At 40.3% G+C, this 17,325-nt stretch overlaps 1 protein-coding gene across 3 annotated transcripts; it reads right to left on the bottom strand.

The window, feature by feature from the left end:
- Window positions 1-13: 13 nt before the first annotated feature.
- KCTD18 (potassium channel tetramerization domain containing 18) lies at window positions 14-14,659 on the bottom strand. 3 transcript variants are annotated; one of them, XM_032806345.2, is made up of 7 exons: window positions 14,535-14,659; window positions 12,476-12,678; window positions 10,152-10,363; window positions 8,369-8,562; window positions 6,561-6,655; window positions 6,000-6,108; window positions 14-1,908 (listed from the first exon to the last, which is right to left on the bottom strand). In XM_032806345.2, exons 2-7 carry the CDS (start codon window positions 12,630-12,632, stop codon window positions 1,353-1,355), a joined length of 1,323 nt encoding a protein of 440 aa, XP_032662236.1. In that variant the 5' UTR covers window positions 12,633-12,678; window positions 14,535-14,659; the 3' UTR covers window positions 14-1,352. The 3 variants fall into 3 exon arrangements, with proteins under 3 accessions (XP_032662236.1, XP_032662238.1, XP_032662237.1); XM_032806347.2 differs by having other exon boundaries at window positions 6,000-6,099; XM_032806346.2 differs by lacking the exon at window positions 14,535-14,659 and adding an exon at window positions 14,355-14,473.
- Window positions 14,660-17,325: the final 2,666 nt, after the last annotated feature.

The raw sequence follows: 17,325 nt of genomic DNA, 5'->3' as shown, positions 1-17,325 counted from the left end.
CAACAGTTACAAAGGTGAGTAACCGTCTTTTTCTAGCCCTCATGGTTTCAGAGTAAAGCTTGAAAAGTCTCATGATTTAAGTCTATCATGTGATTTTTGAACAGTTTGGGTTGGCAATGTTAAAACTCTTTTTAGTCAAGCAAAACCAGCAAAGATATGCACTATATAAATCTCATTAAGCAATGCTGGTCTAAACACCCAGGGAGAATCAAGGCACTTCTTCAAGACATTGGTGCAAATTCTGCTTTGCTACACAGGTGTAGATCTGCAGTACCCATTGATTTCATAGGTGTTCCTGCAAATGCACACTGGTGCAACTGAAAGCAGTATTCAACCCATATTTTTGTTGTTTACCCATTTTTCAAACTCTGCTGTTTTGTTGTCTGGGCTTGAAAGAGGCTGAGCTTGTCCCTGCTCGTATGTCAGAGTCCCGCATATATGAAGGGAGCGGGGGGAGAACAAAGCAATCACTGCTGTGCGTCTGGCATAAGAGCCTTACTGCAACTGTAGGACAGGATGGACCATAACGGTGCAATGCCAGGCTGTTTCCAATTCCAAAGGAATTCCTAGCTCGCCCATTCAATTCCCCACTGGAGAACACTCCCCCTTGGCAATGTAATATATGTATGTCTCAAGTCTATGAAAAGATCCTGCCCTGTTGCTTCCATGATAGGCTCTTTCCCCTTACATTTCCTAGTCCCTCCTCTGTGGCAGGTAGGAGGATGGCTCCTTTCATTGCTGTTAAACTGCTTTTCCTATATTCTCCCCAAAAAGCACTTTGAAGCCAGCAACCCTGCTCCTTACTCTTGCTAAGTCAGATACCTTTGCAATGTCCAGTATTTTACATACCTGGAGAGTAGAAGTCCGAGTCGGGCTCTAAGACTGGATCTCCCCCATAATTAATTAATGTAACCTATTTTTTCCAATTTGAAAATATAAATTTAGGAACCTAACCTTGGTCTCAAATTTTTTTTAAATCCTGACCTCTATCAATAATGAAATTAGCTAGGTTTGGTTTGCTTGTATGCGTGCATATTCTGTTTTTAAAGACAGTAACATCATGGCAACTTGATTTAAGTAAATATCTGAGAGATGGTCACCATGTATCACAAACAGTGTTTTTCAAAATCCACACATCCTGCCCCATCCCCCCCCAAAAAATTAAAAGTAAAGTGAGAAAACTCATAACTTACTATAAATTTCAAAACCTTTTGCCCATGTACTTTTTACTATTTTTCTCCACAATTTCTTACCAGCTCTAGTAATAAATTATAATCCAGGATGTGTCCCTTGACACCAGGGTCAGAAACTCTTCATTTAGCAGATTATGCCAGGAAATCTCTGCTAAAGAGTTAAACATTATCATCCAGTTTGTCATTCTCCACATTATTCTTGATCTTACTATTCACTGTTGATATATTGGATTCTCTCTGTCTTAGTGATGTAGAAGTAGTAGGAATTTCAACAACAGGAACTTCATGTTCATCTGTTTTACTCAGTGAGGAAGATGACTGAGATGGTGACACAATACACAATGGAGTCCGCTTCAGTTTTACCACACGAGTGGTCATGGGTTTCTTAGACATTGAGATGCTGAATGTAGTTTGACATGCTCCCCCTTTTTCAGTACCTTCAGTTCCATAAGATGCCTGAGAACTTGTAGGCAATGATGGGCACGTTCCAAGTTCAGTTTTTGGCACTACTTTGCGCCGTACCAAACTATCACTGCTGGGTCGTTTAAGAGTTACCACAGAATGTGAAGAAGTGTTATAGGCAGCTACCTTTAATGAAGCAGAGTTCTTGACTTTGATGTGGGTACTTGTTGAAGGACCAGAAAATCTAATTGGTTTAGGACCAGCTTTAAAGTTTTGACCATCTTCCTCCTCTTCAGTAAAGTCTATTAATCGTCTGTAAAACAAAAGACTGTGTGGTAAAGGAGTAATCTAGGTATTTTAATTATTCAATGCATCACACATAATTATAATTATGAAATGGCTTGTCTAGAACATTCATCCACAAATCTGACCTTTTGTTTATTCCAAGGTCAGTTGTAGTTACTCATTTATGCTGCTCAAGTTGTTAGCAGTCATTATTTCCTATCAGCCATACCCCCACAGTATTATAAGAATATCTTAAAAGGAGATGATATATAGAAAGCATTAGATGAAAATGCATGAGAGAGTAGTGAAGGAGAGAACTGGGAGGATAAGAGAGTGCGGGAAGATGAAAATATTCAGATAAATTAGGATATGGACAAAGGTCTCCTGTGATACCCAGTAATAAGACCCCAATATATTAAAAAATGCAAGACCTCAGGTACATAGGAGCACTGACAAGATTACCAAATTAAAGGGTGTAAAACAGCTATAGGAAAAGCAAAGATCTCAAATGAAAAGAAGATTCCACTAAAGACTTTCAAGAGAAGAAATGAAGGGTAAGTGAAGGGAAGACACAACAGGATCTCATAAAAAAAAAAGGCAAATTTATGTTTTTGGCAGAAGTAGCTAGCATTTCTACAATGTTCAACAAACACTTTCTCTCAGTCTGTGTGGCAATGGAAAATGAACAGATGCCAGGAAGATTTAAATTCATCAGGGATATAATAAAAATAAAACTGGTGGAAATCCAGGTCACACTGAAACAGCAGATCAAGAAATTAGAACATTTAAGGATTGACAAAACAAGGGCTATATTTAATCCAAGCCAAAAGTAGGTCAAAGAGAGAATTAGTAAATTTATATATAAACCTCTTGGGGTGGGGGTGGGGGGTTAAAAAGGAGAGCACAGAGTTTGCAGTGAAGCCTACATAATTTTGTCAATACTTTAAAAATGTATTAAGGCAAAAGCCAGCAAACTATTAATCTGTAATGCTGACTGCCACAGTGAAAAAGACAAGGAAATTCTCCTGTTATCAATGAGTAACAAAACCTAGAACACTGAGTATGAAACAAACTATAAGTATTTGCCATAGGGAGAACTTTGGGGAGTTGACAAAGAAAAGCTGTAGATATAATTGACCTGAATTTCAGGAAAGATTTCTGTAGTGATCACCAAGAGACATTCAACTAGAAAGCCAGTACTATAATTAGAATGTGAAGTTTATGAACTACCTGAGTAATGAAAGAACAGATTTAGATATATGACAAAACAATGGATGTTCCTGTGAGTACTTAACACTTTGGAATAAAAGGGATTGGTGAGTGCCCGATGGATTCACATTGGAAGAATTAACAGTATCAGAGATCGTTATTCGCTAATTTTGTAAAACTGAGAAGTCAATATGAAGGATAAAGGGCAATACTATTTGGATCGATTTGCAAAACCAGTGTAAGGTAATGAGGCAAAGGACTTTTTTTAAGAGAGATACATGAGAAGGGAATGTAGCCTCAATGTCCATATAATACATACCAGAACAAAAGGAGGAAGGCGGGATGAAATGAAAACTAACAACCTAATCTTCAACCCACTGCTTATCAGCAGTAATTAAGAGGAAATATTTCCACAGGAATAACTAGGATTATCTAATGTAAACTAAAAGAAATTATACAGTGCTTCATCAGAATAATGGGCTAGATCAAGGGTGTCAACTGGGTGTCTGAAAATCCCACTGAGCAGGAATCACACATTTGTGCTTCTGCGTGTTGACTGCACCTATGAAGATGCATCAAAGCACACTGAAATATACTACAATTATACCATTGTACTGAGTTTCAAACTCCTTTACTTCCGCATCATGAGAGAGGGATGGAGGTAAGTAGAGGAGACAGTGAAGATACAAATACAAGGTAACAGAATTTGGAAGTGTACAGGAGGGAATGGAGGCTGCTTGGCAATCTAATAGGAAAACAGATAACTGTGAAACAGAGACTGCTTGGAAAGGATACCGTTTTATATTAACAACTCTCACCTCCGACCGGACAAACTCATTATGCCAAACAAATATCTTGCCTGATATTTATCCATAAAGACCAACATATAAGGTATCTACAGAAAGCATCTAACTTTTCAAGCTTCATAATCACTGTGTGATGTACATATGGGTAATGTTTTAAGGAACAATGTATCTATATCGAAAGTATGCTTTATGGACTTGGAAAAAAGTAAAGATTAGTCATTGGGATGTCTCAGCAACAGCCAATTTGGGCAAGAGGGAGTTATCCCACCCTGTCTGGCCAGTAATGCAATGCAAAGTTCAATTGTTTAGCGTTGTGCAATACTAAGACTTTGAATGGGAAACCAGCAGAGGCTATGAAAAACAGCCGAAACCATTTGAAGGGAAAAAATAAACTTTACAACAAGATGGGATTTACCCTATGAATAGAAAATAAGTTTGTTTTGAATAAAACAGGGTGAGGGGAAGGACCTCCATTCACTGAGGAAATCCTCTGGTGATGGTGGTGGAGGGGGCGTGTTTTCATGAATATTTGCATCCTGGTTTGTCTGAAATCAGCCAGCTCTGCAAAAGACCAAACTTTGGAGAGAAAATCTACTTTATTACATAGGAAAGGTAATCAGTGATAAGTGTAGACCCAAATTTGCGTTTTATGTTTTGTTAATGTTGTAACCACTTGTTTCTACCTCTGATTTCTAGTTAAACCTTTATTCAATAAACCTTATTTTGTTTTGTTAAAAATACTCACAAGTGCTATGTGGTTTATAGGTTTGGTGGTCTAAAGTAAACTGGAAAAACGGGGGTACGCTGGTCCTTAGGGAGCAGAAGATTTGGAATTTCTGTAAGTAGCCAGTGCTAGGGACTGGATATCACAGGGAGGGATGATGTAAGATTTAGGAATAGGGGTGCGCCTACTATTAACTTGCCAGGTGAAGTTAGCACTGACATAATCCAGAGAAGAGACCTTGAGTGGCTGAAAGGCTGGGGGTACCAGGGAGCTGACACCCAACTACCACAAGAAAGACTGCCTCTCCCTAGATGCATGGGATAACAAGGTAGCTCACAGTCCTGGGTACCCCAAGAACCGTCACACCAACAATGGACTAGGAGTAATGCAGGGATCACTTTTATGTAGGATCCTTCAGAACAGGGTAAGAATGAAAGGGCATCACCAAAAAAAGTGAGTAGAGAAGAACACCAGCACAAGAAAGAACAAAATAAAGAAGAGGAAAAACTTGTGGAAGGAGTGGAGAGAGAAGAAGTGCACAAAAACTCTAGATACAAATACACAAACAAATCATACTGGTATAATTAAGGAGGCGATGGAAGGCAAGAAGTAAACAAGTGAATAGTTAAAGCTTTAGGGCAGTTTTCAGACAGGCGTTTCATTTGGCTGCCAATCCAATTAACAATAGATATCTGGATCAGTAACCAAAACACAACTTCTCTCTAAACTTCAGAACCTTCTCTGCCCATTTTAAAGTGTGTGTTTGTGGGGCAGAAGGACTGTGGAATAAGGAAGACTTTCCCACAGGCCAAAATTAAGTCACATTTCTTCTACTGAGGTCAGATTTGCAGTTCTCTTCCCGTTCTCCTCCCCGTGATAAAAACCAGATTTTATAAAAATGAAGAAGGTGTAATGAAGAGACAGTGAAGAATGAAAGATAGAAACTTGAAGTTCATAATTATTTCAAAAGCTTAAACGGAGTCTAAAATTTTTAATAAAGAGACTGAGGGCTTGTCTTCACTACCGGAGTAAGCAGACATAAGTTACACTATTCCAGCTACATGAATACACTACTCCAATGATGCAGATTAGGTTGATTTACCCCAGTGTCTTCACTGCACTGCCTCAATGGGAGCCGCTCTCCAGTCAACTTACCTTACTCTTCTCCGAGAGCTGGAGTACTGTGGTCAATCAGAGAGCACTCTCTCATTGATTTAGCGGGTTTTCACTAGACCCGCTAAATCAACTCCTGCTGCATCGATTGCAGCAGCGTTGATCTCCCCATAGTGAAGACAAGCCCTAAGTTGTTTTCTCTTATAAAAGCAGTAGTGCATTCTACGGTGCATCTCAAGTAATCCAAGTTTGAATCAGTGAATATACCTTTTATGAACTGGAGACATATGACGGAGACTTCCTCTCAAAGGACGTTCTTCAAGAGTCCAACATTCTATCAGCTGGGGCATTCTCCAATAGCTGAAACCTGAAGTTCCTAAGACAAGATACTTAACAACATCTGAGGGAACATATTCAATGCATGTGTATATATGTAAAAGCTAAGAATTATTATTATATTCAAGACCTCTGCTTTAGAATTATGACTGACAGGTATCTGTGCATCAATACTATGTGTCTTTTAGGCATTCCACCCTTATGTTGGCCAGCCAATCACACCTTTGAGATAGTAGCTCATATGATGTGAAGCTCGATACTCCTTGAAATTCATCTCCATTCAACATTCCCAGGTTAAAGAACACCGGAAAACATGTTTTTCAAAAAATGACTAAGGTTGCTCTCTTACCTCATGCCATTACTGAGTTATTGAAAACATTCAGAAATGTAATTTTTTTTTTGTCATTTGGTGAAGAACAAGAACTTAGGATTTCTTATACTTTCCTACAGAGGTATAACTACTAAAATGGAAGAAAAGAATTAATACTGTACCTTTTCCTTCCCAGACATCAAAAGCATCCATCATCTTTTTCAGTTCACTCACTGAATAATAACTCCAGATGTACTGGACATTACTTCCAGCCTCTCTAGAAATATTTTAGAAGTAAAAATTATGTATTAACCTAGTTAATACTTTTTAGATAACATATGTTGTACGAAACCCTCAAAACAATATTTCACTTCCTTCCTTTACCCACAAAGAATCAAGGATTTTTTAGCAGGCTTTTTGCAAAGCAGACATGAAAATGTTATACTTTAACATCCTTTTCATTTCTATAAATCAGTACCCCTCTGATCCACCTGTCTTCTGCAAAAAATGCCCATTTTCAGCACTGGGTATCAGCCATGCATGCTGCTGAACTGATGCTGAACATGGTTTTTGTGCAGTGGTTGACGTGGACAAATGGTTTATCAGTTTCAGAAACCTAAGCTGAACAAAATTTGTCCGTGCTTATACTTGTACTTAAAAAGTGTCTAACTCCAGCTTAACTGCACCTGCTGCTGACATGAATGGTCAGCAATTGGTATTTATTGTATAGACATGCCTAATGACTTCTGATTCCAGCATTTTCTGAAGGGAATTGATTGACTGTTAGGACTACTGTCCCCAACCTTTTTTTTTCCAGTATTTTTTTTACAATATGATCAGGTTTTATTCCCACATTTACTACTTTGTTGTTGGTTTTTTAGCCTTTGTCTCATTCTGTGGCTGTTTCACGAAAGAAAAGTTACAGAATTCATGACTTAGGCCTGATCCTGCAACTCTCAATGACGTGAGTAATTACTATTTAGAGTGACAACCTGGTGGTGAACAGACAGTTAATTCCATACATGCTCAAGTATTTTGGAAAAGTGAAACTTATTCCAACAAAAAATTAGGAAAACCTGTATTTTACAAGAATTATCTGTATGAAATTTTACCTTGAACCTTTTCTACCTTTTAAATCTATGCTTTACTTATATCTGACAAACCTAAAACCTTTATTTTAAGCAAAAAATCAAAATATGTGTAGTGTTACAAAACACACGCCCGTTGGGTGTACCATGAGGTACAAGGTTAAAAGCAGAGTGCTTCCAGCCACCCAAAAATATGTAGATGTACTAGTAAATATTATTATTAATTATTATTAAAATGCACTATGGTTGTGGTATTGAAGAACATTATAGAATTGTAGGACTGGAAGGAACTTCAAGAGGTCCTCTACTCCAGTCCCTTGGTCTAAGACTTAGTTCTGCCTTAGTGCAATCTTGATAGGTGATTGTCTAACCTGCTCTTAAAAACCTCCAGTGATGGAGATTCCACAATGGATTCTATGTCCTTTGATAAGTCTGGGCCTAAATTAGGCAGTTTCCTTTTGCCTTCATTTCTTCATTCTCCTGTTGTCTATCTCTTCCTCCTGTCTTGTCAGATAAGATTTTAAAATGTGACTCCATTAGTAACTAACAAACATTGCATTTATTTTTTGATCTGAGTAAAGATTAATATATACAATTTTCACCACTATTTAATGCAAATATTTGCCTAAATGAAAATGTAATTTTAAAAGGGAAAGATGTTTTTAAAACAGTCTTTAAAACAAAATGAGGATTTACAGTAACTGTAAACTGGCCACCTTTTGTGGGCTCTCTATAATTATTGTACTCCCTGCTTAATTTTAGATCTTTACTTTACTAATTTCCAGTAGTAATAAAAATGTATTAACTAGAAGCTTTCCAAACAGGAAAGAAGATAGGATCCCACGCTGAGGAACTGACAATCTCATTTCAGTATGCTCTCTGATGTTCAACAATCATCTTACCTTTTGTACATATTTTTATTATTTATTCTTCCTCCCAGTTCCTTTGCAAGTACGTCAGTCCCATCAGCTTTTGTGGCAAACACACCTATAATCCTACTCTCACAGCTTGCTCCAGATGTGTTGAGATAGTGCAGAACCCAAACGGTAGGCTTGGTGCAGGCTAAACCGTAAGAATCACAGAAGTCTATCAAAGCCTGGAAGGGGAAAATATAACGTAGGATTTCATGTTGTTATACTAAGATTTTTTTTTAAATGACTACATTTTGTCACATTTAAGTTTATTTGGCTTTAATAATGAACTCTACTAAGTAAATCAATGGTGCAGCCACATCTAGAAGAGCGTGTGCAGTACTAGTCTTCCTACCTCAAAGAATATTGGAAATTGGAGGAAATTCAGAGAACAGCAACAAGAATGATTAGGGGCCTGGAAGCAAAACTGAAAAGACTGTAACTGTTTATTTTAGATAGGCGCTAAATAAGAGGAGACATGATAAAAGTATATAAAATAATGGTCTAGAGAAAGTAGATCAGGAGCTTCTGTTCGTGGTGTCTAGATTCTCACATTTAAATGTGATAGGTAACTTGAGCTAATTAGCAATCAAGCATAGTAAAAAATAGCCTCTAGACAAGCCCTAAAACAGTGAGTGCTGCTTGTGTTCCTTCCGTGCCTCAACAGAATAAACTAAATTCTAGCTGCCCTCAGTTGCCACAGATTCATAGATTCTTAAGGCCAGAAGGGACCCGTGACCATGTAGTCTGACTATATGTATAACACAGGCCATAGAACTTCCCCAAAATAATTCCTAGAACATCCAATCCTGATTTTAAAAATGTCCTTGATGGAGAATCCACCATGACCCTTGGTAAACTGTTCCAATGTCTACTAATTGCTCTCACCATTAAAAACATGTCTTCTTTCCAGGCTGAATTTGTCTAGATTCACCTTTTAGCCAGTGGATCATGTTATATCTTCCTCTCCTAGATTGAAGAGCCCATATTAAATATTTGTTACCCATGTAGGTACTTATAGATTGTAATCAAGTCATCCCTTTGTTAAACTACATAGATTGAGCTCCTTGAGTCTATCATTATTAGACATTTCTAATCCTTTGATTATTCTTGTGGCTTTTCTCTGAATCCTCTCCTATTAACATTCTTCTTGAACTGTGGGCAACAGAACTGGACAGTGTTCCAGCAGCACATACCAGTGCCAAATACAAAGGTAAAATAACCTCTTTACTCCTGATATGTCCCTATTTATGCATCCCTGAACTGCATTATCTAATTAGAGTTTAGCAGAGTGGCACTGCAATGGTTATGTGGGATGATAGAAGAAAATGAAAATACACAGTTTGTCTTTCAGATCTCGGGAAAAGTTTTCAAGACTGACAAAAGAAACACCTTGTAAAGTTATCAAATTAAATATGAGTCACTGAAACACAAACATGGAACTTCACAATGCCAGTTTTACAAAGTCACTTTTCACAGAAGACCTGCCTTTGAAACTGAAGGTCAAATTTAGAGTATTGCTTTACAGAAAATGTTGACAATTAATTTACAAAAATACAAACCCATGAAAATAGAGGGTGCAGAATGAAGAGAAATGCTGGTGTATCCTTAATTACCATGACTCTATTAGCAATTCTAATAAGTAGCAAGTGATTTCTTCCTCTAAAACTCTGAGTTGATTGATGACATATACAGGTTATTCAAATATTATTTGGTACCAGCTGAACAATATGAATTATGGAATACTTCTAGAAACATAAGAAAATGCCAAGACCTTTTTAAGTTCTATATTTGACCTTAAAGAATATGTCTCAATTTCATTGGCTAAGTGGTCAGACAGACTGTATGGATAAGGGATGCCAAAGTAATCTGCCTCTTCCTGCAATGCAATTCGCGTTTGTTCATCTTTTGGAATCCGAACTTCTCCATGAAGATAATCTAAAAGGTACTCAAAGAGATTTCCATCTCGATCAATAAGGCAAGCCCCTGAAAATAAAATAAAATATTTTAAAATACCGTTTGTAACTTAAGGCAGAATTTTTGTAATATTCTACCAAATTATCAAGTGGATCCTTCAATTAATAATTTATCAAGTGGTGTATATATAAGACTTCCTTAATAGTTATTTTAAAAGGTATCTTGCTTGGGAGTGGTATTCTTTTCCCAGCAATATGTCATCACTTAATTTAAAACTGCTTCTTTGCTTCTCTACTGTATTTCTTAATTTGCAGATGAACAAACTAAATTCCCAATCCTACAATCCCAGGGTGGAGTCCTATGCTAGCTGGAGTTCTAATGAGAAATCTGGAGTCAGTCTGTGCAGATCACTTTGAAGGATAAGGGCCTAAACTGATTGTACCAAATATAATCTTTCAAAACATGTATTCTATTTAAATGATAAAATCAAACTAACTCTGGATGCATCTGATCTTGCTCTTAGGGAGTCAATGTCAAGTTGAAATCCAGTCTGCTTCAAAAAGAGTTCACTCATTTCATCTGCAGTACTGCACTTGTCTCTAAGTTTCCCTTTTCGGCTTTTACAATATTCATATTTATTTTTTCTAAGATCCACAGAAGCAAAAGAAGAAATTGACTGTACAGGGCCAACAATTAAACTGATTATATACCAAGTGCTGTTTTTCTCTGTCTTTCGGTTACAGTAATCTTACATGTAAAAACAGATAAAACATTTCAAAACAGAAGTGATTTTTAAGTTGACTGCGTCCCTTCATAAAAGTGAACAGTAATGAGTCTAATTCTGCCTCCAATCACAGCAGTACAACCCCACTCTTTGCAGTAAGGCTGCACAGCGATGACTTAATGCAGAATTTGATTCCACTGAAAATAGTTTAAATCAGCTTTTCATATCTAATTTCATTGTTAGTTAAAAAATGCAGTCAGTCTTCTTTACTAGCAATGATGCATTCTGGTTATTTTGCACCCTTAAAATCAATCCCTTCAAACAATTTTAATGGTATGAAGGCTCATTAACCATATCAGAAAATCATTCATTATCATTTAACTTTAAAGTTTTCCATTGCATTTTTTAAATTAGTGAAACACTTAATTTACGCCAACTTTTGAATATAATGTTATTGTGAACTCTTAAATTCTCAACTTCAGTTTCCTATAAAGTCTAGAGATATGTCTGCACTGCAACAAAACACTTGAGGCGGGTCCAGGTCAGTTGATTGGCTTGTGGGGCTTGAACTGCAGGGCTATAAAACTGTAGTGTAGATATGGGGCTCAGGGTGGAGCCTGAGCTCTGAGACCCTGCAATGAGGTGAAAAAGTCCCAGAGCCTGCACTCCAACCTAAGGGTATGTCTACACTGGAAACTCCAAAGCTTTGAAGTGCGCTCCTGGTAATCCACCTCCACGAGGGAACTAGCTCCCAGCACTCGGAGCCTGTCTATCCTAGCACTTTAAAGTCCTCAGACTTGCTGCACTCAGGGGGGTGATTTTTCACTCCCCTGAGCCAGCAAGTTAGAGCGCTATAAAATGTGAGTGAAGACAAGCCCTAAGCCTGAATGACTACACTGCATTTTTATTTTGAAAAACAAGAGGAAGCTAGTAAACGTCAATTAATCATAGAAGATTTTATCCCTAAAAACTAAATGCAATTTTTAAAGAAAAAAAGTGTTTTCTAATTTTGTGGTGTCCCTAATTGAAGGCTAGTGGCTTGTTTTTTTTCAGAAGTACCTAGCACCAACAAAATCCCTCTAAATTAATGGAATCTGGAGGTGTTTACCACCTCTGCAATTCAGGCCACAGGATTGTATTCAAATAGCAGCTTTATAATTTATCACTATTTCATCCTCTTACAGTGTCTCTGATTCTGGAGACTTGACTCAGATTACTTAAGAAGTATTCTTGTCCCTTTCTATGTAATACTTTTATTTATTTTTCTATTTGTAACCAAAGCTTTCATAGGTGCCTCTCAAAATTGGAAGAATATATGATGTCAGTTTCTGCCTATTAGCTACAGTAACTAATACCATACCTCTGTAACTTGAATACTGCATAACACAGAAAAGTATTCTAAAGATTCTAAAGCCACCTGAGTAGATGTTAGATATTTTAAAATTAGATTTATTTACCAGACTCATCTATTTTTAGAGGAAAACGTCCACTGAACATAGATGCTAGCATTGAATCCTTAAAGCGGCATAAAGACTTCCGTCTGGCTGTGTACACACAACCTCCCACGTTAAGTCGAAGAATATCTAGCACCTCTGCAGTCTTGCCGTCTTCCATTGCATTTGCAAATTTCAATATTAATATAGTTATGTTCTACTAAAACCTGTAATAAATTTGCAGAAATAAAAGTAGTTAATTCAGGAAAGCATATTTCATACAACACATTTAAGTAAATATTGCTGTTCAACTTGGGCATCTTAATGTAACACAATGAAACAAAGTAAAAAAATACTATACATCTATCTTGAAAATTATCCTGAAAATTACTAGTGCTCAAAAGCAAATCATCTGCTTTTAGGCCAAAGTTAATATATCTCTCTCTCTCTCTCTCAAAAAAAAACAAAAAATACCAAACACACACACACACACCTACTCTCCCTAAGCAAATGCGTACATAGAATTTTGCCTGGCCACTCTATAATGTGAAAGTAGTAGTGGAAGACAATGGAATATAAATCTCAGGTATTTTTTGAAACATATTTAAAAAATGGACATTGGTGAAAAACTTCATAGTTCAAAGGACTAGTAATGGGATATGGTGCCTTTCGCCTCTTCAAAAACCTATTTTTTAATTTGTGTTGCTGAATACAGGATGGTGTTGTCAAAACATGGTTTCATCTATCAGACTTGATAATGTGAGACTTCAATGGGGCTCCCTGTCTACTGGCACTGAGTTGACTGCAAATGAGGGCCCAGTGTGATTAAGGATATATCTAGACTACCCGCCGTAATGGCAGGTAGTGATCGATTTTTCGGGGATCGACATATCACATCTCATCTAGATGCGACATATCGATCCCCGAACGCACTCCCCTTGACTCCGGAACTCCACTGGAGCAAGCAGTGGTAGTGGAGTCAACACGGGGAGCCGCGGACATCGATCCTGCATGGTGAGGACGGGAGGTAAATCAGAATAAGATACTTCGACTTCAGCTACGGTATTCCCATAGCTGAAGTTGCGTATTTTATATCGACATCCCCCACACCCAGTGTAGACCAGGCCTGGCACAAGCATCAGAAGAGAAACTTCAATACTTGTTTTTAAAAGTATATATACATTTTGTATATTAATCCTTCTCACTCAATCCTTCTGAGGATCTTCTACTCGGCCACAAGTATGGACTGATTATGCCTTGCACTATCACTAGAGGAGGTAAAAGACATATTAGAATCCTTTTTATTATGGCAGCCATGACCAAAGCAGATTGGCAACTGTTCCAAGGGATTCCCATATTGTTAATCTCAGGGTCTGGCGAAGCAGCTGCCTCCAACAGTGGAATTTTTTTAAAAAAGCCTCTGCAGGTCCAGTCTTTGCAATGATATTTTATTCATGAACAGAGTTGTGGAGGGTCACAAGTGCTTTTTCCCTGCGACGTCTGTGCTGCTGGGCTACACACAGAGTCGCGGTGTAATTTCATGTGTGACAGGCCCACAGCAACCCAGCATCACACAAAGATCAGCGAGTCCAACACCCGCCGCGGTGCGAGTCTCACCGCCCTAACGCGGCTGGGTTTACGCACAAGCACCCCCAGTGGCGGTGGGGCCGCCCAGGACCGGTGCCAACCCTCAGGCTCCCGCGTTCCGCCCCCACAGGCAGCCGGACGAAGCCCGGCATCGCCCCTCGCTTCCCGCAGTCCGGCTGCCGCCAGCGCCGGGTCCGAGCAAGCTATGGCCGCGCTCGGCCCAGACCGGCCGGCCTGACCCGGCCCCTCCAGCGCGGAGACGCCGGCCTGGGTCAGCCAGAGGAGGCGAACCGCCGCGGCGAGCGCCGTATTTCACCTAACGTGCGCGCCGGCCCGGTGAGGCGCAGGAGCAAGGCCGTTCCCCTTCCCCGTGCAGGGGGGCGGGCAGGCGGGCTCTCCCCTCAGGCCCACCCAGCGTAGCCCGTGGGAGAAGCCAGGCCCCGCCCGCGCTGCGGGGCTGAGGGCGCGAACCAGAGGGCGGGAAGAGAGTCAGTACCTGCTCCGCCGCCCCCGGAGCTGGGATAGTAACCGAGCGCAGGCCCCGCCGCTCCAGCCGCCGCTGCTGCAACAGGGACTGTCCGCAGTCCACACAGCGCCACCCTACGGCCCCGCCCGCCGGGGAGCCCAGCGGCTGCGCCTCGGAGCCGGGGCGTGCGTGGGGCCAGGGAGTGAGAAGGGGCCGCATCCCACCCTGCACAGCAAACTGCCCCGTATCCCCCGCGGGAGGAGCCGCACCGCGAATCCCCGGCAGCATCTCTGCCCCAGTGTTCATGGGCGTGAGAGCGCAGCCCTCTGAGCCCTACCTGGGGAGTGAGGTTAGTGGGGCAGGTGACGTTTCGCAGCGCTAGTGTTTCAGGCTATCTGCAGACTCCGGTGCAGAGAGATCCGTGTAGTTACACTCCGGTTATATGTTTGAGACCATAAGAACGGCCATACTGAACCAGACCAATGGTCTGTCTAGCCCAATGTCCAGTCTTCAGGCAGTGGCCAATGCCAGATGCTTCAAAGAGAATGAGCAGAACAAGGCAATTATAGTGATCCATCCCCAGTCATCTAGTCCCAGCTTCTGATAGTGAGAGACTAAGGCAAGGGTCCCCAACGCGATGCCCATGGGGGCATCTAAATGCGCCCGCGTCCTGGCCAGTAGTCGAGCATCTGCCAAAATGCTGCTGAAATTCCGCGGCATTTTGGTGACGACGCCTCTGGATGATGCCACTTGCTGCCGACAAGTGACATCATCCGGAAGCACGTCGCAGCTGAAATGCTGCCGAATTTCAGCGGCATTTCGGCGGATGCTCGACCGCCACCACGGTCCTTCATCTGGCACCCACCAGACAAAAAGCTGGGACCACTGGGCTAAGGGATATTCAGAACATGGGGTTGGCAGCCCTGACCATCTTGGCTAACAGCCACCAATAGACCTATCCTCCATTAGCTTATCCAATTCATTTTTAAACCCGCTTATACATTTGGTCTTCACAATATCACCTGGCAAAGAGTTCCACAGGTTGACTAAGTTGTGTGAAGCACTTACTTTTGTTTGTTTTAAACCTGCTGCCTACTATTTTTATCAAGTGAACCCTGGTTCTTGTAATAGATGAAGGGGTAAATAACACTGCCTTGAGCACTTTTTCCACACTGCTCACTGTTTTATAGACGTCTATTTTATCCCACCTTAATTATCGCTTTTCAATCTTTCCTCATATGAAAGCTGTTCCATACTCTTAATCATTTTTGTTTCCCTTCTCCCTATCTTTTCCAGTTCTAATACATATATCTTTTTTTGCAGTGGGGTGACCAGAACTGCACAGTATTCAATGTGTGGGTGTACCATGGATTTATAGAGTGGCATCATAATATTTACTGTCTTATTATCTATCCATTTCCTAATGGTGCCTAACATTCTGTTAGCTTTTTTGACTCCCACTGCACATTTTTTTCAGAGAACTAACCACAGTGGCTCCAAGATTTGTGTCTTGAGTGGTAACAGCTAATTTAGACTTCATCATTTTGTAGGTATAGTTGGGATTATCATTGCTTGTCTTCCTGTCAGTATCCCAGGGTAGGTATTGCGATATACTAGAGACATGCATAAGCACCCTAGGAGACTTCCAAACCAAACCAAATACCTCAACGTTCATAAATGTACCAGGTCAGTGAGATTATGAAAATCATTAAGAATTCTGACTATTGTTCCACGTGTGTACCTTAAGGAGCGTTTTGATGACTTTTTAACCTGATAAGAATTAAAAAATAAAAAGAACATGGAATTGGAAGCCAGTATCTCCTGGGTTCTTATCCCTTCTGCCGTTAGCTTAATATGTGGACTTGAACATGTCACAACATCTCTGTGATGCCATTTACCCATCTGTAAAATAATGTTAATGATACTTATCTGTGTTACCAATTCCAAGGGGAGCTCTGAGCACTGATTGGTTTGAAGAGTGCTTAGAAGAATTAAAACTCCAAATAATGCTAATGTTAGAGTGTAACAGACTTTTCTTAGATCTAGACAATGATATTCAGCCAGGGGCAGCTCCAGGCCCCAGCACACCAAGCGCGTACTTGGGGCGGCAAGCCGCGGGGGGCGCTCTCCGGCACCACGAGGGTGGCAGGCAGGCTGCCCTCCGCGGCTTTCCTGCAGACGGTCCGCTGGTCCCGCAGCTTCAGCGGACCTCCCGCAGGCGTGCCTGCGGACAGTCCGCTGGTCCTCCGAAGCCGTGGGACCAGCAGACCGTCTGCAGGCAAGCCATGGAAGGCAGCCTGCCTGCCATGCTTGGGGCAGCAAAATTCCTAGAGCCGTCCCTGTATTCAGCACAGCCTCTAACAAAAAAAAGTCTTAAGGTTTGCATGAACCCTTCAGTAATCAAGGATTCAGATTTCAACCTTCGTTTGTTCCTTTCCAAGCAACATGTAGGTTTTTTACTAGGTGAATCCACTAACCTATCTTATTGTTGTTGTTTTTTTATGTCTCTCTTTTCGGGGGGGAGTAGTAGGGAAAGGATTTGCTATGAAGTGGTAAAATACTTAGACTTTTTGGACTCTTGGTCAAATTTTAAGGTATCATAAATAAAGAACACTTTAACCAACTTATCTCAACTGTTGTAGAAGAATTTACCTCCTCTGTGGTTTTGATGCTGATTGTCCTCTATTTGAGGATTTTTGGGGGCGTGGCCAAAAATAAGGCATATTATAGGAAGTATCTAGGAGCCACTGCATATTCAGAATAAACCTGAGCTACAGTAGCAAGCACTTGCCTATAAACTATTTTTAGTATGTACACAAAG

The sequence above is a fragment of the Chelonoidis abingdonii genome, chromosome 10 (assembly GCF_003597395.2).
Source record: "Chelonoidis abingdonii isolate Lonesome George chromosome 10, CheloAbing_2.0, whole genome shotgun sequence".
Lineage (NCBI taxonomy): Eukaryota > Metazoa > Chordata > Testudines > Testudinidae > Chelonoidis > Chelonoidis abingdonii.
Note: the sequence above shows the minus strand (reverse complement) of the source record. Positions and strands in the feature narration are given on the sequence as shown.